Source organism: Gavia stellata, chromosome 4, assembly GCF_030936135.1.
Source record: "Gavia stellata isolate bGavSte3 chromosome 4, bGavSte3.hap2, whole genome shotgun sequence".
Lineage (NCBI taxonomy): Eukaryota > Metazoa > Chordata > Aves > Gaviiformes > Gaviidae > Gavia > Gavia stellata.
In genome coordinates, this window is record NC_082597.1 from 40987109 (window position 1) to 41014633 (window position 27525).

The following is a 27525-nucleotide window of genomic DNA, read 5'->3' on the forward strand; positions in this document are numbered from 1 at the left end:
CAAAATGACTAAAATTATTACAACCACCACAAAAAAAGAAAAAGAAGAAAAAAACCCATTATTGTGACCTCCTTCAAACAACTACAAAACAATGTAATCGCTCATTATACAGTATCGTGCAAATACACTTCAAAAACCACAGGAACCCCAGGGTGTTTGCCACACAGACACAGTGAAAGAAGGAAGGATAAAAGAATTGGACAGAATTTCTATATGAGCTGCTAAATTAAGAAATTACTCTATGCATGCACATGGTATGTATCAACTCTCGTCTTTTACCCAGAGAAGAATGCAGATCACCACAGCACGTAGAGGACACAGAAATATATCACGTACCTCCACACACACACATATTCAAAGGTTTTAGGTTTTACAAGTGTTAAGGAAAAAAAAAACCTGCCACGCTCCATGAACTGGAAGTAACTTCCTCACAGATGTGGAGGTATTGACTTTCCATGGGAGTGCTGAACTTTTGTTGCATTAAGTGAACAATATTTTGGAGACCTTCCTCAAAGTCCCACTGACAAGCACACAGAATGCTGCACTCTCTGGACTTACTACTGTGCTCTAATGCACAGTAATGCATTTTTAAATGTTTGGCTCTGACACCTGCTATTATATGGAACAAGTAGCTATTGATTACTTTTGTGGGGTGAGAAAGTCGAGTCCCAAGACAGTGCAATTCAGGAAATGGTCAAAGGGATTCATCCATCTCAACATATCCTTCCAAAATTTACATCCTTCTTTCAGTCCTTTCTGAGAAACACTGAGCCCACTTGCCATTTGGATTCAAACCTACTACGTGCTTTTCTGCGCATGTAAAAAGAGGAAAAATCAGTTCAGAGACCCTTTGCAATGATTTACTGACTATCAGAAGGCACATTTAAGACCACAATACAAACACCTGACTAGAGGAAGTCTACAGTCCATTTGACCTGCCTAGCTGCCAGGCTCCCATGTGGCACAGTTCTTAAGAAACTGTATCAGCTGTTGATATGATTCTCTAGAGCTACAAGTGAGACAAGCTTTAAATGGGCAGTTAGATATAGCTTTAGAAAAAAGACTGATGAGCCAAAAAGACAGCTCATGTCTGTTTTCAAATATTAGTTGTTCTGATAAAAGGTATTACTCCTCATCTAATGCCTCTCCATTCTTCATGTACCTTTAGACATAGCTTACATGTCCTCCTCTTTCTTTTGGCTTTATGTGAGACATACAAGGATAAGGTAACAGACCAGTGAATGTTAAGAGTTAAAAAGCATCATTTAAAGTATTGTTTAAAGCACATAGTTCATATGTTGGTGAAATATCCACTTAATGCTTTTGAGGCCTGGCTGTAATTCCCTAAATGATGTCACATCCACCTCAACTCAAAATAATAGAAGGTTCTCTTCATATAGCTTATTTCCGTGTCTTCACTCTAACACATGGATTTTATTTCCTAAACAGAGAATTACTGTAATGATCAGCTTTCATTCCCTCCAAACAAACATTCAGTAAATCTACATCCTATGTATTTACATTTTTTCCTTGTTTTCTTTTCCCCAAATGCCTAGCTATTAAAATGTGCCTGGGTGATCCTGACTTTTCCACTAATGTTGCAAGCTTTACTATCAGGTATTTTCAGACTGAAAATACTGTCCATGTCAGCACTTGCTTCAAAATTATATGGATAAGTCAGCTGTCACTGTATGAATTGTAACAGTAATAATAAAACTGTGTTTCTATTTTTGCCCCTTCTTCCCATTAGCAACTTGACTATTGAAGAATATTTCAGGTGAACCCAAGTTAATCTTACCTGTCAAATGTTTCATCTTGGTCCTACCATCACACTAACTACAGAGCTGTTGAGAGAAGAGTGCAGCTAAGTGGCAGTGTGGCAAACAAAAGAATCAATATAAAAAGATGATTTCTAAATATGCATGACATATCAAGCCTTAAATAGCATGAAAACCTGAAAAAAAACAAAGCTGATGTCACATAATCCATGATATTATTGTGACTGACAAGCTGTAGCCATGTGGTAAATTGAGCCAAGGTAATTAAAACTCCTGTATTTCTTTCTGGTTCTAGGAGTGACTCTGCTGTAACCATCCTGCATATCAGGTATGAGCATTTATCACTATGTAAAACAGAAAAGGTGCTATCTGCCTTGGTCTGAAGAACATTGCATGGCTTAATAAAGTGATGTAAATACATGTGTTAGCCTAAGATCCTTAGTGAAACATGACAGATACATGATGCAAATAAATGTGAATGTATACTGATAGGTAAATATGGAAGCAAATGAACACAGTATATAAATAGCTTTCTGCTGTATGTATAAAACCCCTATATAGTGATAAATCTTAAGACATGCACGATTTCTCATTGACAAATCGGGTGTCCTGCAAAGAGGAAAGGATGCTTCTGCACTGATCACTGGGCAGTTGCAGTACTGCTCTACAGTAGCACAGCCTAAGGGCTAGCGCAACTTCACAGTTGCCTAATGGACCCTTTCAGTGTAATGACTTCAACACATTTAATGAAGAACTTCTTCTCCCAATGGGCAGAAAAAGAAATCCCACCCTGCACAAGAGTTTTATTTTCTCTGCAGCCTAACCACACGGTTATACTGCCTTCTAGCAACTTACCCTTCATCCACAGACAGGAAAGAGAAAAACAAGCTACATTCAAATGTAAACTACCTTGTCTTTTGCTGCTGTGCTTTTTACGCTGGCGCTGTATTGGACTTGCCTTAATATTTAAGCACTAAGCACTTTGCTGGTGCAGGACCTGTTAACATTTCTGCTTTAAACTCCATTTTGGCTGGGACAACTGATCATTTCAGGATTAAGCATAAATTTCCATTGTTAAATGCTTTAGCCACACTCTTCTTCAAAATCAGTTCATCCAGTTTAAGCTTACAAAACAGAAATAGCAGTGACTATATTGGGTACCCGATTTTCTTTTTACAGACCTATATTTTAAAATCAGATTTCACAGGAAGTCTAAAATCTGTAATGCTGTAAGTAATGATCTAAAAGATGCATGTTAAATACATTTCTGCTGTGCATTCTTGACATAAGAATTGGTATGCTTTTTGTGTGCTAACAATATATACCACGATATATAATTTTGTTTATTCGTACATAACATTCCATAAAGATATCTTTTATACTGATAAACCTTAGATGGAGGGTCATCACATTATATATCACATTCAGAAGACAGGGTTTTTTGCCTGAGTCTCAGGCACCCTACTGAGATCCCTAAAGGATTTGTTTACTACCTTGATGAAGGCCAAGGACCACTGATGGCTGTACCATGGATGTCACTCCAAGTGACCAGGACATTATGCTGAGATGTCAGAACCAGCAGGAAATCTTACAGTCCCAATGGCCTTTTGGAACAGTAACAGCACCTCCCAGAGACATCACCAAACTGACTGATGTTTTTCCTTTTCTCTTCATGGAGAACGAGACACCTATGAGAAACATGAAAAGGAAATAACTATACAGCCTAATTTAAATGTACAAAAGTAGGAATTATCCATATCCATTCCTATCAAATCCTTCTTTTAATCTTCAAACTACTCTTCTTTCAAAAAATCTTTAAGTAAAATTGAGCAGAAGTACATTAAATATTTCAGATAAAGTCACTAGCTGAACAAATGTATTCATGCAAAATAAACAACATTCAAAGGAGGATTTTTACAGTTAAACCCTTGCTACTAATTAATCTGTCTAACTTCAGATATCTTGCACAAGCTGATAAATCCTCAACAGAAAATGAACAAACAATATACACTTTGCTTTCTAGAACAAACAAAATATGTGTGCAATAGCCTCACGTTATATAAATACTATTTCACTACAGTTATGGAAAATATTTACTTATTTGTTAACTGCAACTATTCTGATGTCTTTTGGCAGCGCATGTTAAGGACTCTAATATCATGCAGTACAGATGCCTAATAGAAACTATTTCACCCTAGAAGAAAGTAAAGTATTCACAATTTATCAAACCATTAGCATGCAACTATTCAGCACAGCACGAAACTTCTTAAAACCCATGAACTTCAGTGATGAAGGTATTGCTGCTTTGCAGTTATATTAGACATGGGTATGAAACAGTCAGAGGTTTTGGGGGAACAGGTCTCCTGGACAGATATCATGGTACATAATGAAAAATCCGATTCCTGCAGAATTTTTCTCCTCAGGCATTTCTTCCGGACAATCTATGCTTTCAACCATTGTTTTTATTAGCTTAGGATAAGGTGGTGCTTGGGGAAAAGCTTCCCAGCAGCCCTATAGGCCTAAATTTACAAAACATTCTGGCCTGTCTAACCCGCCAGACAGCAGATTCCTTTTTTATTATTTTAAATAAAGCACTTGAACTCCAGTACAAGATCCTTCTGCAGCTCAGATTACATCAAATGATGGTCCAGAGGTGGGAATAGGGATTATAAACTGGGTAGAAAATAAAAGCATGTATTTTGCTGGCATGTATTTTGCCGGCCTTTTCATTAGGCTCTCATTTGAGACTTAATTGTAAATTCAAAGACAGTGTAGCAGAAAAACTTTAACTAATGCTTTCCAATGCATACTGAATAGCCTGACCAACAATCTAGTCATCAGTCTAAACAGGAATTAGACTGGGACTGGGTTATTAAACTGGTAGCTAGTCTCAAGTCTGGAGCTTGTGGTCAACATTGTTTGCACTGAAAACTGATTTGGAGGAAAAAAAAGGATTAAAAAAATTGCCATCCTCACCTTTCCCTCACCAATGGCTTTGGCATACTCAGCCACAGAATAGCACGAAGGCCACTTTCCATACAACCTGAGGAGCGGAAACCTCTGGCAAGAAGCTGGGTGAGCTTTCAACAGCTTTCAAAGGCAGCCTCGCTACAAAGCCAGTTTCCCCCTGCAGCGGGTCTGCTTTAGAAAACTGGTGCCTGTTGGAAAGCCTGTGATTTAACCAAGTGGGAGCGAGGGAAGTGAGTGATCCCCATCTCTGAACAGGACCATGGCTCAGTCTGCAGTTGGGACCGCTCACCGACGAGCGGGTTTCCTGACCGTAATTAAGACCTGGGTTAGGCCTCCCTTCCAGCCCAAAGGAGAACCAAAGCTTTTGTCCCACCACCCCAGAGAACCCCCCCGCTAACTCCACCGCCTCAGGGCCATACCCCCGCCTCTCCAACCGTCCCCCCCCCGCGCCAACCGACGCTCTGATTTCAAAAGTAACTGGGGGGGTGGGCGGATTGGCTGTTCTTCTGCGCGACACCGCCGCACGCGCTGCCCAGCCGCCCGTCCCGCCGCCTTCCAGAAACGTCCACTGCGCGCGCCGCTGCCCTGCGGGGAGATCACCGCCCTGAGGCGAGCCCCGAGGCGCGGCGGCCGCGGGCCCGGCGGGCGGGGGCGGGGGGGGAACCCCCGCCTCCCGCCTCCCCGCCCGCCCGCCGGGCGCGCGGCCGCCCCCGCCCGCCCGCTCGTACGGCGGCGCGGGCAGGGCCCGCCGCGCTACGGCGGGCAAGGCTGGGGCGGCGTCAGCGGGCGCGCGGTGCCGGCTCCAGGGCTTTAAAGCAGCGTGTAAGCTGAGATGCTACCACAGACAGCGGCGCGGCGGCGGCGGCCGCAGCAGCTCCCCGAGCCCAGACGGGCGCCCGCCTTTCGCCCCCGCCGCGCCGCGGGGCATGCGAGCGGCTGCCCCGCGGCTGTAGGTACCCCCCGGACCCCATGGCGACGTCCCGCGCTGCCCGCGCCCTCCTCCTTCTCCTCCTCTTCTGCCTGCCGGGGCTGCGGCGGGGGGCGCGGGGCGGCGGGCAGCGCCCGCGGGGCTGCCCGGCGCCGTGCCGCTGCGAGCAGGAGGGCATGTTTCTCCGCGCCGACTGCTCCGACCTGGGGCTCACGGCCGTGCCCGCCAACCTCAGCGTCTTCACCTCCTACCTGTAAGTGTGGGCAGCCCGCGCGGGCGGGCTGGGGAGGGGGCACCGGCGGCCGCCCCCGCGGCGGGGCGGCCCCGCGGGAGGGCCCGGGCCGGCCCCCGGCGGTGACAGGAGGCGCGCGGGGTCGGCGCGTTGCCGCGCCACTGCCTGTGGAAAACACCCGACTTCAAATAAGTTTCTAATCGCTTTTTAATCAGCGGGCGGGTTGTAGAGCGTTTATGGGTATCTCGCTATCTCGGTGCCCGGTCCGGCGCCCGGAGGATCGCTGTGTGATGTGCCGTTTAGAGGGTAATTAAAAGCGATTGCAACAGCAGAAACTCGATTAGATCTGCAGGGACGTTATCTTCGCCTTTGCTTCCCGGGACAGGGCTTTGAACCGCGGTTGCTGCTGATTTAATCTTTAACAGATCTCCCCTGGGGTTGAGGAAAGGCAATAAATAAAGCGAGCTCCCAGGAGGCGGGCAGCGCTCAGAGGCCGGTGCGGTACTCGGGCGGCCCCGCGCTGCCGCCGCGGCGGGCAGGTGGCTGTGCCCCGAGCCGGGCCCGGGCCGGCGCACCCGACCCCGCCGGACCGGAGCCCTCCCTCTGCCTCAGTGCACCCGCCTATGGGGCATCCCCGCCCGGCCGGGCTGCGGTGCTTGGAAACTCCTCTGCATCTCGGGCGGGCTGAATTACAGCGTGTAGGGACAGGGACGGCGAGAATGGAGAAACTTTGTATTAACAAAAAAACCCACCCAAAACCGTGCGGAAAGTTTTTCTTTCTTTCCTTCTTTTTGGCAGAAGGGTCCTCGTTTAGCCTCTATTGGTTTTGCGTGTTGAAAGTGCTGGTGCGCTAGAAGTGTTACTTCAGTGCTCTCCTTACTGATTTCAAACAGCTCTTCGTGGTTTCATGGCCAGTAGCTTGTTAATTTAATACTTATCGTTCGTATCCAGCATACAGTATGTCAGTTTCTGAATGTGTTCATCCATCTGTATATTTTGACAGTTGAAATGCTTGCTACTATGGTTACTGTAAAGATGCTTTCACAGTATTGTGTGTCTGGGACACTAAAGTGATAATTCTGAACTCACTTCTCTGCTAATACCGTACTTCAAAGGACATAAAACATATGTTGTATCTGAGAAAGTAGATGAAACTAAACTAGAAATCACCTTTCTAAGAGAAGTACAAACATGACAACATAGGCAAGGTAGAAATGAAATGCAACCAATGAAATCTAAGTACTAAGCCTATGTTAGAAGAAAGCTTAGCTTAGCGAAAATAGCATTGGTTTAGACAGAGGATGTGCAGCTGAAAGACTTTTCTAAATATTACGCATGTAAGTACTGTTCTGAAATTTGTCTTAATAAGATCAGGCTTAGCTTATTTTATCATAAACATTTCAAAGTCAAAGCTATTAGTAATGCTGAGAGGCAGGAGTCAGCGTTATGAATGACCATTTACAGTAGAGCAGAAGTTTGGCTATAGGTAATAAAGATACAATGTTTAAGACACATACAAAGTCCGCCACTGGTTTCAAAAGCAGCAGGTCAGGATTGTGGGTATACGCAAGATACAATGTTTTCTGGTGCTTTGGAAAGTCGTAAGCAGAAAGATAGGTAATGAAAGTATAAATGCATACTTAAGCTGTACATATCCTGTATCAAGAAGTAGATGCCCTAAATTCATGATTGCTTAGAGGAATGCTGAAACTGGAAAAACTTTCGAGAACCCAATGTTTGACTGTTTTATGAAGGAGAAGAGAACATAAATATGCATGATAGGTATCAAAACACTACTGCTGTGGTCTTCTGTTAAAAAGATATATACCTCCAGTAACCTGCTTCTCGATAGGATTGTGATCGGGTGCACGCTTTTGTTTTTAAATCCTCTTGTCCTTCAGCAGGGGAATGTCTTTCTCCAGTCAAGAATTCTGCACTGTTCAGTAGCATACATCCTGAAGTAAAAAAAACGCACTGTGGGAGAGGCAGACTTTTAAATGACCAAGGCTGCATACAGGCAGTATAACAGTATAAAAGACATGCAGTGTTAACAGTATAAAAGACTGGTTCATACACATAGGCAGCTATACTTACCCTTTTTCAAATTTACGAGGCTGTTATCCTTGGATTGATTAATTATTGCCTAATTATGCAGAGTTGTAGCTCCTGCCTGCCTTCCGTAAAGAACTGTCAAGTCTCATTTTCTGTAGATGGCTAAGCAATGGCAAATTTTAAAACATGCCTGCTTGTTATAGAGGTGTTTGCCTCCTTGAGTGTGGTAGTGGCCGACCAGATGCTCCTTGATTATTTTTTTGTTTGTTTTTCCCCAGAAAAACAGAAATATCTTTTTGTGCTGTGACAATTTTTACTTCAAATCAAAGCAGGAGATTAAAACTGTGTACTCAGTCAATTCCGTTCTTGCACAGTAGACGTACTGGTCCAAAAATGGTCTGCGGTACTACCTTGTGTTAAGTCTGGGCTTTTAAAGTTTTTTTCTAAATTTCTGTCATTTTTATCTTATCTGGACACTCACACAGAAAAAAAAAAAGGTAAATGTTTTCTTGGTATGCAGTGGAAATTGTGTGAAAAGTTGAAATGCCAAGGCCGTTAAGGTTTTCTTTATGTTGGGACAAATGCGTACAGAGCATGATATATTACAGTGACTGAATTTTACATGTTTTTTATGATGGTGCTCTTGCAGCAGAGCTAAATGTAGTCTACAGATGGACCTGCTACACATTTCTCCATTCTCATTTATATTCCCAGGCAGTAATTCTAGCCTCCCATCAAAAATCTTTTTATCTATGATTATGTGTCTGCTGCCATGAACTGTTAAGACTTTTTAAGAACAGACAAGGAGAATCCAGGAGTTTCTTTCCATTCCTTTGTCTTCATTTACTTTTAGGCTAAATAATGTACTCAGTGTATTTAATGCAATGCCTGTTGACATAAATGTGAATTCCATGTGCTGATGAAGGGCAGCACTGAGTCTCTGTTTCAAATTAAGAACATGTCACTTTCCTATCAGTACACAGTAAAAAGAAGCAGCCAGGATCTACAGGTCTTTTGCACATGGGACACTCATTAATTCTGAAACCAAGCCTGTGAGTTAGTAAAATATTATTACCATTTACTGTGATGTGGAAAACTGAGGCAAAGAAGGGCTTGCTCGAAGTTAGAGGTAAAGTTTATGACAAAGCCAGTAATTAAAGCCGGCATGCCTTATCCTAACTCCATTCGTCAACCACAATAAGACCATTCGTCTCCTAAATAATTACTCATTAAAAATAGTGTAAAATCTGGCCACTCCTGTTCAAGAATATCGAGTATGTCGAGTATTAAAAAAAAAGTTTTCGTATCTCATGTGATGACAATATAGAAGATAGATCTTAAAGATTTTGAGGGTCTCTGTTATGTGCCTGGGTAGAACAGAAAAGTAAATTTATTATAAATGCAAGGGCTGTCTAACAGTTCAGATGATATATTCTTTGTGATCAAAAACTCACAATGATAAATTTAGTGGAGTATTTTAAGTGGAATAATAAGCAGAATATTTTCATAAAGTTACCTTCTTATATTAACATAGACATGCATGTATACATGTATAAATATTGCAGCATATGGTACGTTACCTTTTACATTATAGTTTACTTAATGAGTTATTTTGGGATATGTGTTACTTGCATTAAAAAAGTTTAATTTTGAGTACATTTTAAATATGCATAGTAACATTAGGGAAAATCTGATTCATAAAATTTTTAATTCTTCATAGAAATAATTGATTAAGAAAAAATTCTTTCTCAAAGCTATGATAACATTGATAGTACTACAGTAAAATCTATGAGGAAGAAATCAGTGGATATTATAAGGTTCCTAAAATATTAGTCTTGAAATAAATTTTTGCCTTCTGCTTCATTCATTGCCATAATATTGTGTTTGATGATAAGTATTCCTGTAGAGCACAGTCAAAATTCTATAGGGTATCTGAAAGTGTGTAAGACTACTAAACAGCAAAAAAAAATGACAAAGAATTTGGGAAAAAAAATTATTTACTTTCTGAAGATTAAAAAGTATATTCCCAGAAATTTACTACACTTCTGAAATAAGAAAGATAGTTGTTTCTGTGTCAGTAATACCCAAAAACATTAAGACCAACCCTTTGGGGTAATTTTGCACTGTTTTAGTCATTATGATCACACAGTGCAAACTCAAGTCTTGTCTGCATCTTCATCTAAGGTATCTTGGGAATGACCATAGTTTTTCAAAGCGATCAAACAGCAAGGTATCTTCTTATGAAAAAGTAAGCTTTATAAAGTCTCTTACAACTTCCAGATCCCTTGACAAGATTTAGGTGTTAGGTAGTTAGTAAAATGTCTGCCTTTTCTTAGAAAATACTTCTTTACAGAGCTACAAAATTTATAAACAATTTTTGCGCCTTTCTAGTTGAAATAAATTAAATGGTTGCCATGTGGTTTCAGTTAATAATCTGAGTCTTGTCCCAGTTGAGGATGAAGGTGAATCCAGGTTCTGGATTTAGAATTTAGTGTTAAATCCCCCTTTTGAAAAGAAAAGAGAGCATTTCCTCTCTACTCATAGCAATAGTAGGTATGCAAAGCTAAAATGTACACATAGATAAATTAGAGATACATAAAAACTGAAGAAGTAACAAACTATTTAGAGTTCATGTTTGCCAGGTTTCAAGGGATTTGCTATAAATTTCAAAACATAATGTGTCAACTCAAGGTTAGTTGCTTTGTGAAAAATTTGGATTAAAAATGTGTTTAAGAAGAGAATGTCACTCTTCCCACTTGAGAATACCGTGCTAAAAATAACTCTTTACACTGCTTCCTAAAGAGCCTTGTGCTGCTCAGAAGAGGGGAAAAAGGCACTCACACACAACCTCTCTCCTTTGTAGCAGTTGCTCTGTGGAAACGCTGCATAAATTGACAGGGAAAAGGAAGCTGTCTTTAAGCTGGTAGAATATAAGGAGCTGTCAGGGTGAAGGCACCTTCAATTTGGTTTGGTATCTGAAGTGCGTAGGACAATTGGCCAGGCAGAGGGAGCCTGACTCCAGCTGAGAACGGGTGCACTGGGCTGACCTTCCCAGTCAGCATGCCAGTGGAGATTAGACTTTCCTCAAGTGCTCCCTTGTTAACCCAGTCTTTTCTCCAATGTCATTTGTCTTTCAAATGCTTAAAATTGCTACCAATTTTGCAGCAGTCCAGATTGCTTTCTTTTATTCTGTTTGTTGGCCAAGATAATATTTCATCTGCATGCACTGCTTTCTTAATTCTCTATTGGTTATTTAAATGGTCTTTTCCCTGAATTCCTTCCTTGAACTGTCCAGCAGATCTCCTTCTTTTCCCAGTAAAAATCATGGTAAATAAGGTGTAGTTCTTTTGCCTCCAAGTAAACTGACTGAGGGCAGAACATGATGTGGTGTTTTTGACATACCAAAACAGCTTTAGACATCAGTTAAAAGAAAATACCCTAACCTCTTTAAAAAGAATGAGATGTGATCAAAGCATGCTTACTCCTCAGAGATTTAGCAATTCATGTGGCAAATCCTTATGCTACATGCTCTGTACTGTTTGCTGAGAAGACCTGAGAAACTTCTGGACAATTTTACTGATCAGATGTGAGAAATTTAATGCCTGGAGAATTATAAAATAAATAAACGTAGTTGAGGAGGGGTAGGGCCTGAAATGATGTTACTGTTACTTGTTGAGGGAGTACTACCCTCTACTGTCTCTTGGAATCGAGGTTTAAATGAAAAATGCACAAAACTAAGACAATGAACAGCTTCGACTATATATGACAGTAACTCATGTTACCCCTGGTTTTAGTCCCAAGAAGCATGCTTTTTTTCTAAAAGCCTATGGACAGCAGCTTGGAATTTTTGAATTGGAGACCTTGGAATGAGTATTAAAACAGCAGCACCCAAATAGAAATACCATCCTGGAATGTCTTTGCCATTTAGATGAAAAAGACCCCTGTAAGCTGCTGCTCAGAGAGATGCGATCACTCAAGTTGAGCGAGCACAAGCCAGCTAGTATTATACTAGGCACCAGCAATACCTGGAACTCCAAGCAGGAATGAAATGGGGTAGCAGTGCAGATCTCCAGGAACAGGTACAGTACGTCCCCAGCTTGATAAGGCCTTTGCTCAGACAGCACATTCTGTGTCACCTTCCAGTTTTATTACTTTGCGATGTTTTACTGATTTTTAGCTATGAGCTTTGGGTTTTGGGGGCGATGGCCACAGCTATAAGATCCATCCCAGAAAGGACAAGTTGTATTTTCATGGCTAGTCACTGCTGCAAAAAATAATTATTCTGAAGTGTAGTGTTATCCAACAATGATAAGTATAATAATCAGCCCAACAATCAACTCCCAAATTAAGATTTGATTGGTAACAAATGGGCTCTTAGTTTGGGCCCAATTGTATGATTTGGCTTCAGTCCTGCAAATACTTATCGAGATACTTAACTTCAGTGTCAGGAATGTTTCTACTGAAATCATATGTGCAAGTGTTTGTCAGATCAAGTCCTTGAATAATTCTAAAACAATTATCCCCTTCCCCAAATATCAACTCATTTGTGCAGAATAGTTTCAGTAAGGTGTTCTGCTACACTGTCTCATTACACAGCCTAGAGCATTATGTGTATCATAAATCATTTAACAGCCTTTCTTTCAAATTTTTTCAAAATCTTACCTAAAATGAATATTTAGTTTAATCTGGAACGCACTGTCTTTCAACAGTATTTAAGTTATGTAATTGCAATGAAGTAATTTTAGGGGCATGTTTTTGATTAAAAATTGCTGTAACTTTTTGCATTGTAGTATAAAAGTATAGTCTTTTTGTACAGGAGATACGATATTGTGTGTGTGGAGATGTGTGTGTATAGATAGGCTTTGGGCAAATTAAAAAAAGTATCTATCAGCCTAAAGCAGTACAGACAACTATAGATCCCACCACACAAAATCTGCCTCCTCTTCTGCAGGCACTTGAATAAATGCTTTCTTTTCTACTGAGAGTAACCATGCTTACTGATGTTACCAAACTTAAGCATTAAGTACTTAAGTAATGCAGAAGTATTTGCTACATTGGGACTTAATTTGTGTAATGATTCTGTATAAACTTAACCCTTTAAGTCTTATGATCTTTTTTGTACTTGTATCATACTTTTCCCATGAAAAGTGTACAATAATTTGATGCTGATATTTATGAAGGGGAGGTAGGAGGTAGAAAAGTAAAGCTGGTGTTTAGTACTACTACTTCTCTATTTTCTTCAGGCTTTTTGCTATTAGTTCCTTTACCAAACACTTCAGTCTGCTTTGCTTGAGGATGGAATAGTTACAGCACTGATATGACACAGAAATAAAACTTCCCTAGCCCTTGTTTCTGCAGCAGTAGGCATCTTATAATGCCAGTTACACCATGTCTTCTGGATCCTGTGATAATATAAATGCTAGTCTAAGTGAATGAGAGAACAGATGCAAGATGATGTCAGCATTAAGGGAAGTGTAACTGCACTGATTTGGCATTCACTGAGTTTGTAAATCAGTCTCTGTGTACCCTGAGGGGAGAAGTAGGTCATAGCTGGCAAAGGAAGCAAGTACGATAAGACAAAGCTCTCTCTCACCCATCACTGAAAGTTACCTGTTCTGAACCACCTTGATGAGTAACTTGCCTATGGGCTTGATCCTTGATCAGTTTGGCGTGGAGGCTGCCTCAGAAATTAAATCTTTCTCCTGTTGGTCTCGCACATGATGAGGTTGCAATTATGTTTGTGGTAGGGAGCAGACCAAGTTGTCCTGTGTCCAGAAATGAGATTCATCATTATGAAGGCATAGAAACCAAAGTTTCTTAAACACCCTGGTTCACAGAGATTGCCATTTTGGAAGCATGAGGAAAGGGCACGAACTGCTTCTGGGAATAGGGAGTATGATCAGATACCTATAGCTGGTATCTAGGTAGCGAGATCTTTGAGTTGTGTTCTGAACACAGTAATGAGGTAGTTTACAAATTTAAGCAAATCATGCAACTTTTCTGTAGCCTTACTCTATATATGTGATGGCTGGGACAACTACCTACATCTGAGTTTGACTAATTTGGTAGTGGCTGATAAATGCTGGAGATCTGTAGATTAAAAACACTTAATGAGGTGCTAATTATGAGTATGACATGGTAAAATAAGGTGAAATCTCGAAGGATTTTCTTCTCTTCATAAGGATGTATGTCTGCCTTTCAGTTTTGCTCATGGCTGTCTATGTGGGCTGAACTCTGTGATATATAAGTTTCTTATTGGAACAAGTGAAGTTTATGCAGGCGTCTGGAAGCAGTATTTGACCTGCTGACAAGAAAATACAGGATCCATATGCTTGGTGCAATATGGAAGTATTGCCTGCACTCGTGCTGAAGTTGTGCAAAGACGAGGAATTGAAAGAGGGCCAAAAGAAGTGCAGGATCAACCTTGTGACCTGATAAGGGTCTCGGGGAGTAAATTCTAGTCCTACAGTGTCCCTGCATAAAGCTTCACTGTATTGATTTTAATCTGCAACAGGCACACACAATTGCAAGAAGATTAACAGAGAAGCAAAAAGTGCATTGTGAGGAAGGAGACGGCAGGTAGCTTGGGAATCCATCTGTATCGGTGCTACAGAGTAGTGAAATGTGGTGCTCATCAGGCAGCTCAAACAATTTTAAACCCTCAGGAGAAGTGGCAGTAATGCAAATCACAGTTTACATTAGTGCCATGTGTCTGCAATAAGACTTTGTAGGGTACAGTTACCTTGGGCATAGTTATTATCAAAAACCACCTAAGCATGTAGTTGTGGTGGGGTGAACAGTATGGGTTTGCAGTACTGCTGCTGAGTGTTTTTAAAAATTGAGTGTGGGGCACTGTGGAAGAGTAACTGGTGGCAGTATAAGGGGTTCACATGGTGTTATTTAGGCCTAGCACTGAAAAGGGACAATGTGAAAGCTCACGATCTGAGAATAGCATCTGGGAAGGCTGTAAGTTCCTCAGCATATGGAGGCTTCATGTTGCCTCTTACCTGTACATATGTAGAGTAGTGTGAACTGCCGAGTGCCAGAACTCTAATTCTTTCTGGCCAAGACAGAAGATGTAGAAAGAAAGGGCAGGACAAGCGTCTTGGAATATCCTATCTGCCTGAAGGCCAGAGACAGTACGGAACATAGCTGAATACATTCTTGAAATCTCGAAGTACCTGTTTTTAGAATAGAACAAATGCTTACTGAATACTGATAAGGTGAAAAACTTCCATCTAGAAGAGAAAACGCCATTGTGTAGTAACAGATATATGTGGAAGAATATTGTAGCAGAACTATTTATTAGGTTATTTGGATGGAATATTTAAAATAAATCATTATAGGGAATGGAGAAAAAAGACCCAGTGCCAGATTCATCTCTGCATGTCATTCCATATGTGTAATCTAATAGACTTATGCCAAGAAAGACTTCAGGTGGGTTTTTGCTCTGCTTATACTAATGGAACGAACTTAATTCTGTGGAATTGGTACTGCTAAAAAAAATTAATTTGAAAAATTTGAACATTTTGGAAAAATGTTAATTAATATAATGGAAATGAAGCATTCATTTCAGTTTTAATGTGCCAGCTCTTGACAGAAAAGCTTCTCATATGTCATAACTGTTCATGGTGTCTGTCTTTCTGAAATAAATAAAAGTCAAATTTTTTTTAGAAAAAAAGATTTTAAGCATACAGCCAAGTGATCACTATTGCCTTGTTTGTGTCAGGTTGTAGACGCTGGCAGGAAAGTTGTGTTGTGCTGTGTCAGGGAGTTGTGGTCAACTGTACAGACTTTCCAGCAGTTCGAGGAAGGAGGGATTTTCTTTCGTTTCTCAGTCTGTTTGTTGTCGTTGATAGCATTCAGTGAAAAAAGCAACAGATTTTTTCTGAGGATGCTTACACAGTGCTGTGATACATTCGTTCTGTTTATCATAGACAAAAAGAACTGTCACACCAAATAGAGTTATCAAAATCGCATTTCTGTACATATTGGTGCCTCAGCTGTTCTGCCTTCAATGTCTGTCTCCGGTCAATCTGTGAAGAATCCTGTAAACCTGAAGCCAGATGTGGTCTGTTTTCTACATTTATCATCAATCATCGATACAGCATCTTGCAGTCATGTAGCTCTATGTTCCTGCCTGTCTGACCATAGAGCAGTGCTCTAAGAGCATCAGATTTCACAAGGAATTTGTAATATCCAGATTCACTGGATGGTATTATTTACAGTGTTGTATCTCTGTGTGGGAAGTATACAGGGAAATGCTGCATGGTCTCAACATGCTGCTAGTTTAATCTATTCCGATAAGGGTTTCTGAAAACTAATTATGAGCCAATTTGGTTCCCAATGAAACTAAAACTGAAACTCCCTTTGATGATATGGATTGAGCTCCTGGTATGTCACAGTTTTATTGTAGAGGGTTCTGTTGGGTCATGGTGAGTCTAATCTAAAGGAAATTACTCACTCTTTATCCAAATATCACCATATCTTGAGTACACAAACACATTTGTTTTTCATATTTGTTGAATGAATAATTACCTAAGTACACAAAGGTAGTAATTAATTGTAAATGACATTCATTAGTGGTTTTGATTATCTCAGCATGGAGAGCTTCCATTAAAGTGTTCACAGCTTTTATAAGGCAGCATTAAGGTGGTTGTTGATAAATATGTACTGATCAAGATTGGACCAAATGAAAATATGCACTGTGTGTATCATCATGTAACAATACGAATTTGGTAAATGAATGGATGTCCTAGCCACAGGAGAATAATCACAGACATAAAGGAGAAAAAAATACACCTTAGCAGCAAAGCTTTATGTCTATATTCTTTCAATCAGTAATATCGCTACTAGCATTAAAGATAAATGAAATACATACCTAGCTGTAGCAGAGTGAAACAAAATCAGACATGAAATAAGCCTTATGTTTGTTCTCTATCTGTAAAATGGTGTTGTTTATCAGAAACAATTCCAGCGATTAAAACCTTTGGTAATCTAACATTTATTAGCAGGTTTAGACATTAATCTGAGTGTTCCTGGGTGCTATCAAGTCTGTTCACAAGGAAATGCCTTAGACCAGTACTAGCCAATGTGACTCTTTAGAAGATGGATCTAAAGAGTTGACAAAGCAACTAGTATATTCGTATGCTATTTAACTCATGGAGCAGCTCCTGGCTTATTAAGCAAACTGAAGTTTTCAAACAGTGTGACCTGCAAACGCCTGAGTCAGTCCACTTGGGTGCAATTAGAGCAGGCCTGCTCTACTGCAGTGACCTTGGGTGCGCTTTGGGAACACATGGTTCAAGACTATGTAAGCTGACCTGAGGGAAACAGCCCAGGGCTGCACCAGGTGGGAAGGATGACGCAGAACAAAGGGAGCTTGAAATTTTTCTTTATGCGCTATGGCACCATTATTGGTGAAGATGAAATATGAGGTGGACTTTCTCAGTAGTTACAGTATGAGAAAAAGGCTTTGAAGTTGCACTCTAAGATGATTCTACAGTGCTGCTTCAGAGCATATCATTCTTGAGTAAGTATTTTAATGATGTAATATATGTATATTTTTCACTTCTGTTAAAAAAGACAGTTTTTGAATATTTTGTCATGTGTCAGGGCAAGTATAAAGAAATAACTGTGCACAGAAATTGATCTCAGTGCACAGGGGTTTAAATGTGGAGAAAGAAACCCCAACAACATTCAGATACCTGTCTTTCCTTTTACGTCATCATCCATCAGAATAGATAATGCCGCTCCTGTAAAATCAAGACTTTTATTTCCTAGGAATATTTTTTGAATTTCTTCCATATTCATAATAATTTTCTTGACAGGGTTGTCTCTGACTGCCAGATTTAGTAAAAATACATAATTAAATTTTCTGATAGGCAAGATGATGGTTAGGTTTACTGCTGGCATGGGATCATAAACTAATTTTAAAACTGTTGTAAAGCACTCAGAGCACAGATTGCATTAATGTAATATATTGAGTATTATTAACGTATTAACATAAGACACAATACTGATGGATAAATATTCAAACTAGACAAGCAAAAGTACACATTAGACCATGGAATAATGTCTTCAAACATATGACATGGAATAGACCTGCCATTTCCTCTAAATAAATAAATAAATAACAGTTATGCTTACTGCTGTAGAGAAATAAGTTTGAGATGTCACCATGAGGCTGAGTGATATTAAAATGAACAAAAAGTTGATTTTAACACCAGTTCTGTACCTCGTGCTACTCTTTCAGTATTTCACAAAGTGCGTGATGCAGTTGACTTTGGAGTGTGTCCAGAGAAGGGCGATGAAGCTGGTGAAGAGTCTGGAGCACAAGTCTTATGAGGAGCGACTGAGGGAACTGGGGTTGTTCAGTCTGGAGAAGAGGAGGCTGAGGGGAGACCTCATCGCTCTCTACAATTACCTGAAAGGGGGTTGCAGAGAGGTGGGTGTTGGTCTCTTCTCCCAAGTGACGAGTGACAGGACAAGAGGAAATGGCCTCAAGTTGCGCCAGGGGAGGTTCAGGCTGGATATTAGGAAATATTTCTTTACTGAGAGAGTGGTGAGACACTGGAATAAGCTGCCCAGGGAGGTGGTGGAGTCACCCTCCCTGGAGGTGTTCAAGGAATGTGTGGACGAGGCATTGTGGGACATGGTTTAATGGGCATGGTGGTGTTGGGTTGATGGTTGGACTTGATGATCTTACAGGTCTTTTCCAACCTTAGTGATTCTGTGATTCTGTGACTTTGAAAGACACTAACTAAGAAGAATTCAGTAAAGGATACTGGAGTAGAGTTTATGCTGCTTCTAAAATCCAGGCCTGGCAGGGGTGGATAGCAGTACCTTTTGCCATTTTAAAATATTGTCCTTTGTAGGTTACTTAGGACAGCAACACAGCTCACAAAGAAAGTAGAAAAGACCTAAGCCTGCTTTTTAGAAAAGCAGTCAGCTCACAGACATCCTGGGAACTGTTCCACTAGTCAGAACTGTCAAAATGTCTTTCTCTGGCTTCTGAGGAGGTTTGCCATATACCATTGCCTCGTCCTGAGAGGGCTTCTTAGGTGCAAGTGAGTCCCATTTGGACTGATCCACAGCTGGGTCAGTGAAGCACTGTTCTCCAGTTCTGTTAACAATGATGATCTGTTAGAACTATCAATTTAGTTCAGTAGTTGAAATAATTGGCTTTTCTTGGACCTTAAAAAACTTACATCTATGTTCTTAAACTTTCACATGTAGAAGACCTGACAATATAACTCCTTTGCTAGTTCTAGGTAAAGGTCTCTGGTAAAATGTTTCGATTTATTGTATGTATGTTTTCTGGAGACATAAACAAATGCAGGCTAATGCAAATGTGTGCATCTTCAGGCTAATGATTTCAGCTGCAGTGCTTCCGTATGGTGCAGAACCTCCATACACATTGTCTTGCTCTTAAAGTGTAAAATATTTTAAGATATAGAAATTAGTGTATTTTTTCTCAGATTCTGAATCTTTCATTCTGTCAAAGTGGAAATACTTTTGAAGTTCTGTTACATATTAAATTTTTCCTTGGATACCAAGGTATCCTATATTCATGGGAGTTTGGCAGTTACATACTTTTGGATACAGCTGCAGACCTAGCTGTTTTGTGTTTGGAATGAAAGACAGATCATGGTCTGGCTGGTGTGACATCAGGCAATCCAACTGTGGGGACTATTACTTCCATATCATCTTCTCAGTGCCTGGTCCTTTCCTAGTAAGTCTTTGTTTGCTGTCTGCATCTCTAAGTGCCTATACCGCTTTTAAGACCTCTATCTTTACCATCTTTAAGCTATTAAAGTAGGAAAGAGATGCCTTACATCAGAAAACAAAACTTTTTCAAGCTTCTCAGCTTACTATTCCAGATCTAGGAAGAGGTTTTTCATAAGGTTTTTCTAGTTATTGAGTCTGAATTACATCTCTCACTTTTTAAGACATTAACTGGTAAGATGAAGAAGATTATTTCCTTTCTAAGTTGCAGTTGGTAGAACACATACAGATATTGTGTGTGCCTGTATACAGGCTGGGAAGGAGGTTCTGGCAAATATTTGGGCCTTAGAATATTTATTTTTACATTAATTTTTATATGCTATATAATTTAAATGTGCCTGGCAGCCACTTTGGAAATCTGCAAACCTATACAACTACATTGATTAACAACAAGAGTATGGCTGCAAGTGTACAGGCAGTCGAGAATAAGATAGCTGTCTAAACTTGATCCTCAGACTACTGACTAGATTTCTGTCATGTTCCTAGGTGCATCCTCTTTGTGGAAGTAGTTATTGTCAAATAAATCTGAAAATTGAGCGGTCTTGTTATCACAGTGAACTGTGTAAGCTCTGATAAAATAGAATCAAATTATTGAAGAGTCTACAAATGACAAAGCAATTAAAATGGGGAAAATCAGAGTTGAATTATTAGGCAACCTGTATTCTGAAGGGCAAAATAAGAGATTGCAAAATGCATCAGACCAAGGTGATAAAATCTGTATCTCATTCTAACAGCAACCACGCCTAGCTGCTTTGGAGAATATTTAACTGCTACCTTATAAGTGAAAACAAATCCCTGTGTTCCACGGTATTTTAATATACTTGTGAATATTCTTATTCCTGAGAGCACACTGACACTTTCTAAATGCTGTCAAAATACTAATTTCAGCTACCTCAAGACAACAGTTTTTATAGATACAAATAGAGTGCTTATTAAAGTATTAAATATTGATAGCTTTATTATTACGGGTATCTATTATGAAGAGGATTGTTTCTGATTATGAAGAGGAGATATATGTATCGTCTAACCATTGCATTCATCTCCTCTCTAAACAAAACAGTCTTAATCTTTTTTTTGTATGCTTTTATGGTAAGTTTTTTTAAAATTCCTTTAAATTAGAGTTCTCAAAATAAATAGTTAATGTTCAGTGAATACAAAATTTGTTTGTTTTTTTCCCAATTCTTTGCTAACCAAAATAAAAAAAATACAGAGTAATCAAAAATCAGTGCCATTGCAGAAGCCAACTTTGAGACCCAATTTTGTTCTTTGCTATAATTACTGTGCCTGAAAGTACAACAGAATGAGGGGCGTGTTGAGTTTGGTCCAAAGATTGTACTTGAGGGTAAGTCATGAAATCTTGTAACATTGATGGTTTAGTGAAAAAGATGAGAAAGAGGGCAGGAAAAGCTTGAGTAATATGCTTTATTTTCTGATATGTTTTTTCTATACACTTTCTCTTCTGGTCCCGTCAGTACAGAATCTCGTCATACCAAAGCATAAGAAACCAAAATGGACTTTTTCTCCAAGCTGTGAAAGGTAACAGATTTAGGACTTGCTAGATCTGTGAGGAAAAACAGTTTAGGAGAGGTAGATCACCAAAAGTGAACTTCCAAGGTGCCAGCATGTGTGCAGACTCCTGACACTCCCAGCTGAAGCACAATTGCTGATTTCACTTAGCAGGGCAGGGCACGGGGGAAAGAACTTGCTTTCTGCAGCTGAATTCCTTGAGTAGGAGCTGCTTGTCTTTGCTAGTTAAGTTTCTGAATTCACAGAAATGGAAGAAGATAATGCTCAGAATTTTCTGGAAGATTGGATTTGGAATAGGAAACTCAGAAAAAATGTGTTTCCATATTAAGAGTCCCTCTGCAAAAGAGACAGTTTAAGATGTTCATGTTGGCTTTCCCCCCACCTTGAAGCCAGTTGTTCCCACCCTCCTACTCTAGGCTTTGTCTCTTTCGGCTGTGCTGACTCAGCTGTTTGTTGGGCTGTGCTCCTAAGCAGATCTGTGAAATAATCCACTTTAAAAAGAAACACATTTTTGGTCTTTGAAAAATATATATCTCATTTTACCAATCTGTTTTAGAGCATAGCCACAGAAACAGCTAAACCAGCATGGCTGAAGGGACAGGGACAACTGATTGGGAGTTCAGTGAGCAACTGAAGGGAAGTGGAAAACTTTTCAAGTACCCTTGTACCATTGTTTCCAATGCAAAAATGAACATACAAAAAACCACAGGGATGGGATTTTCTTATCTTTAATCTAGTTGTAGTCATGTGCTTTTTAGCAAAAGTCTTTTGCCTTGACTAATTGTATATAGTTGATAAACATAGCATTTTGTAAAAATTCCATTGGAGGTGCTTATAGTAGGCACAATATAAATTCTTCAGACTATTCCAGATGAGTTTAGAATTCAGCAAAACTGAGCAGGTAAACATTCTCAGAGAACTTGAGTTCATTTACAGTGGTTCAATTTAGTAGTCAACTGAGAGAAAATTTTTCACCCCAACATAGCTCTATTAAAACAATCACACAGAGCAGTTCTTGAATTTGTGAATCAAATAAATAAGAAGTTTATGCACCAAATAATTTCAAAATAATGACTGGGTAAAAAACTCCTCCATACTGGAAAAAAATATCCCCTCCACTCCATATCAAAGTACCCACGGGTAAAACATTTTGTCTGCTTAATGGCAAACTTCACCCAAGATTTATATACGCCTTTAGCCTATAGACCACATGAGACCATGTTTAAGAGAGTGAAGGAAGACTCATCAGATATGAGCTTACAGTTGAAAATGCCACTTTACTCTGAAATAGCTGTGAAATAATATCATCCAAAGCAGAACTTCAACAAATTATTAGCAACAAGGCTCTGATCATTATTATTAACCCTATGGAGAACAGTATGGCTTGACATCTTTCTACAAGAATGATCATTATTATTAACCCTATGGAGAACAGTATGGCTTGACATCTTTCTACAAGAATAATTTCATTCCTTTAGACACTGTGGCACTATTATGATGCAATAACAGAAAAAAAGCATTGTAAGAAGTGATTGCAGCAGCCAATTTCAAATATATTTGCTGGTTTTACCTTATTCCATATGCAGAAAGGGAATATTCTCTTCTGCCTCCCAGCTGCCATTGCTTGCTTTGAAAATAAAGCCAAATTCTGCATCCCCTACCAATGCTCAACAAGTAAACAGATAAAAATGTCACTCTCATTTAATAGGTTATCATCTCATATATTGCTTTACAAAAAAAACCCCCAAAAGGTAAACATGTTTGTGTTTCTAGAAAACTTAAACCATTCTCCAGTTTTATATTTCACTTTTCTAAAATTCAGGAATGTAAGAAATGGTACACTTGGGGCACTAATGAAAATTTGCTTTTAGAACTATGAATCGTCTCATTGTGTGTCTGTTACAGTAGCCAGAGACTGCACTTTACATGATACATACAACATGACAATGTTGATCAGAACTTTTTTTCTACTAAGATTTGTATTTTAACATTTTCAAGCCAGTTCTGTATTTCTTGATTACCAAATAGCAAATCCCCCAAATATGTTTTATAATCACATTCTCTATCTATAACATTATAAGGAGTTCTATTAAACGTATAAAAAGATAAGTAGAATTGTATTTTAAAACCTTGCTTCTCCTACATAGTGTTTAAGGCAAAGAAAACTTATATATACTTCTGTAAAAAGTGTTTCTTAAAATTGACTTTATTTGTTTTACAGTTTAGAAAACTCTGCAGGTAGCCTTAAGAGCCTGTTCAATATTAAATCAACAACCAGAGCTTCTCTCTGCCATTCCCTGGCAGGATTAATGGATTTTGGCTTGATTTGTGCATTTAACAGTGAAAGCTCTTGCTGGGTAAGCTAGCAAGCTTGACTAATTCTCAGTTGTGCTAACTTCATAAACCTATTTTAAGGTTTTAACTTTGACTAAAGATTAAAGGTAATGACTTCACACTGCTACCTTTGAGTGTATGATACTCTAATACGATTATGGTTAATAAGTGTAAATAAAATATTGAATATATATTGTATGGTGCACATGTGAAAATATGTATGTAACGTATATTTTACAACATCCTTAAACTGTCATTTTCAATGGTTTAAAATGAGATTCCACAAAACAATTGATGTATTAATATTAAAATACCTGCATGTATTTAAATGCTTGAAATATTAAATGATACACAGAATTAGTAAACTCCATAACAGGAGCAGATCATTTGTATTTCAAAACAACTTACACTTGAATCAGAGAAGTGAACAATTATGATTGGATTTGATTTAAAGCTGGCTTGCTCAGCAGAGCCATTTTAACCTGTAAAGCATTCCAGTTACTATCGGGTTTTTCACCTTTCCAGACAACCCTAGAATCAGTATTCAGAAAAGCCTCAAGAAAGGAGAAAAGAGAGGAAAAAATATTTTCAGCCTGTCTGACAAGACTACATAAAAAGCTTGTGATCAAAGGGTCTTAAATACACGTTACTGGTGTGACAAACAACATTTTTGTCCCTTTATTAGGTTTATTTTTCTTCTGAAAACTGCAGTGGCCAGTGTATAGTTTGTGAAAGAAAGCTGGCAGGGTTGTATTCTTTGATTCCTAATTAACACCTTCAGTCTCAAAAGAGAACTAACAGAAATACCATAAAATGTTGCAGCTGCATTGTTATTCCGCTTGGTTGGTTTGTTAAAAGTCGGCTGGGCATTGGCAGCTGCAATAAAGGAAAAGCTCAATGGATGTTTTGTATTGTGCCCACTGAAGTGAAAGAAGGCAACCATTTTATTTTCAAATGGGCAGCTGCATAGTGATGTTTAAATGGAGCTAAATGTGAGATTTACTGTTAATTTATAGTAATTGGTAATAAATAAAGTAGCAGTATAACTTGGCTTTCATCTGTTAAAGCCGTAGAACACAAATTGAAGGGAAATGAGTTACGAAGGGTAAAAAGTGAGTACTAAAATATTACAGTGATAGAAAATGCTGCTTGAAGCAGTTACTTAGAAGGAGTGATGGTATTTGGTTTCGCAATGTAATGCAGCAGCCACCTTGGAAGCAACTAGCCAAGCCGTTCTTTAGATCGTGCTTTGAGAAGTAAAGGTAGACATTGCTTTGTCCCACTATAGTGAAACCCAACATTTTAATGCTGGGATCAGAACCAAATGCAACTTTGCCTGGAGAGCATAGGTTTGTATTTTGGGTAGCAGAATAAAGGAGGCATTTAACTCTGGTCAGATAAATCTCACTCACATTCAAAAAATGCAATTAGGGAAATATGTAAATCTAGATGTTTCATCAAATGCTAGCTAAGGGGTTACCAGTTCTCTCCTTGCACAATGACTGAACTAAAGAACTTCAGTGTCTGTGTAAGAACCATTGTCCCAGCCCCAGAGCCCGCTGGAAACGGAGTCCAGACTGGCCGTGGGAAATACCTACATATTTGACACAGGCCCCATTTCTGGGAGAAAAGGGGGTGGAATAGAAAGTATGGAGATTTTACTGTTGCATTCTAATCAGCCGTGTTCTGCCTAATTTGCTTTGATCAGGAAGATAAACTAATTTTCCTATAGGCTGGATAAAAGTAATTAGCAATCCAATGCTTTCATGTTTTTGAAAAGGGTAAAGAAAAGAAGAGCAGAAATTGTAATGGTGGGAGTAAAGTACCCCTTTTCGGCTCATCTGAAAGCATTGTTAGTTGAAAATAGGATGGTGCCATAGGAGAGAGGCCCTGATTAAGGTGGTTTTATGGGCTGGGATGTCATTGTACACCATGATCTATAATGCTACGCAGCTAAACGTTTCTGAAGATTAATTTCACATGAATTTTAGTATATTTAGATTCTGTTCTCTTTTATGGAAAAAAATATATCCCATGTAAACAGTATGTCTGCCATTCTCTGAGGATGCTGCTTGATTTCCCAAGGCATTTTGGTATCTTTCTCGACAATCGCATTAGAATAATTCAGTAGTTAATTAAAGTCTGGATCTGCTGATACCATAAGGCTCTAAGATGAGGGTTTCTAAGGCCACATAGTGAAATCGAAAATGCCATAGCCATAGCCAAAGCCAAATGACTGGATATCCCCGTCTCCTGATTCTGTTAGGTAACGACTGCGGTTCTGTGGGCCCAAACTGTGACTGTTAGCCTGACACATGCGCTGTGGTATAGTATGCCTCAGCTAAGTTTTCTGGGAGCTGTTACTCCTCTCCTCCTTGGCTTCCGCTATTCCATTTAAGTATCCATCAAGATACCTTGAACGATACTAAGTTTCTCTATAAAACCCTTAATATGCAGACATGATGAAATGCCAGGACACAGAACTGCCATCTTAACTCAGGCAAATCATACTCATTCAGATAATCTAACTGAAGTCCATAGGCTGCAGAATCCCCCTTTTTCATCCCTGTCTTTAAAATGAAGATTGTTTTGGAAATATTTGTTATCCATCTTAACTAGTATTGAACTAAGAAGCTTTCAAAGACTATGTTCCTGTAATTTTTTGTTTGACTGCTGCTGATCAGCAGTCTGGTGCTTTGTCAGTAGCATGGCTATTATCATAATCTCTAAATTGTCCATCACACATGACTTAGACGAAATTACTGGACTGCATTGGACTGCATCCCACTTTCACAAACTTGACTTAAAAGGGTATAAAAGGTATTTTGGAGGGGCACTAGGGGCCTGAAACACCCATTCCTTGCGGAGGCTAGACAGACCTTCCATAAGCATTAGGGCCTCACATTTGTACATACTTTTGTGCTATGCAGCAATAATGCAGAGAAGAATCATGTAACCTTAGGCTGCACTAAATGAAGGTTAAGGATTACCTCTTCCCCCAGGTTTCCCCATCTTTTGTATGAATTGTGTAGTTCAGCAGGCAATTACAGCCAGACTGCTTAATAATTCTGTCCACCTACCTCTTTGTATTTTGAAAGTTATATTCAAAAAGTCAGATAAGCATAAGAACTCTGTTTATCATTTATGGTATGCAGTCCACAGCCATAATTACGATTGTGAATCCACTGTTAAAATATGGTTAAAACACACAGTTAAAATACAGAGGCAGGCTCTATAAAGGCTTTCATAAGAAAAAACCAGCTATTTGTGATGAATGGGAAAACCATTTTATGGTGTGGATAGAGAAACAGGGGCATATGTTCTATCTCAAAGACGCTCCTATTAAAAAAATAATATCCTTTAAAGACTGAGTTTGGAAAATTAATTTCCCTTGCCAGCAAGATGCATTGAATAGTATTTGGGGAAAAAACCCTATGTTCCCATATGATAACACTCTTAAATAGGTAACAGATTTTTCAGTTGTCTTTCTATGTCCTAAAATATGTTGGCATTGTGAACATCTGCAGTATTTGTATTCCAACCCATGTGATATCAGCTGCAAAAGCTATGTTAGTTTGAATGTGAGAACATGGTCACAAAAATAAAAATTGATGGAAGAGTTATAAAGAAAAGTAGAAGCATTCATTGAAATACCACTGAGACTTGCAGTTAGCCTGGGAATATTTATTGTTTTTACTTAAGGAGGCAGCACCACCTCATAGATAAAGCATTGACCTGAGATTCAGATCTGTATTTTCTTCTGTTTCCTTATTGCATTGCTTAGTGCCACAGCAAAATTAGTTTGTCTCCTACTCTGCAGTCTCCTCAACTCCTAGATAGTAGTTAATTCTTTCTTTATGTTGTTCTTTCAAAAGTATTGCATAATTGAATATTACTGTACAAAAAGTGCAGGAGGG

The 27525-nt window shown here is 39.3% G+C and overlaps 1 protein-coding gene across 1 annotated transcript in view; it reads left to right on the plus strand.

Annotated features, from left to right (window-relative positions):
* The first annotated feature begins 5717 nt into the window (after window positions 1–5717).
* The window catches only part of LGR5 (leucine rich repeat containing G protein-coupled receptor 5), a 93094-nt gene continuing 71286 nt past the window's right edge, over window positions 5718–27525 (plus strand). The window contains exon 1 of the mRNA XM_059816428.1: window positions 5718–5929. Coding sequence (XP_059672411.1) covers window positions 5718–5929 — 212 coding nt within the window. The remainder of the gene's footprint in view (window positions 5930–27525) is intronic.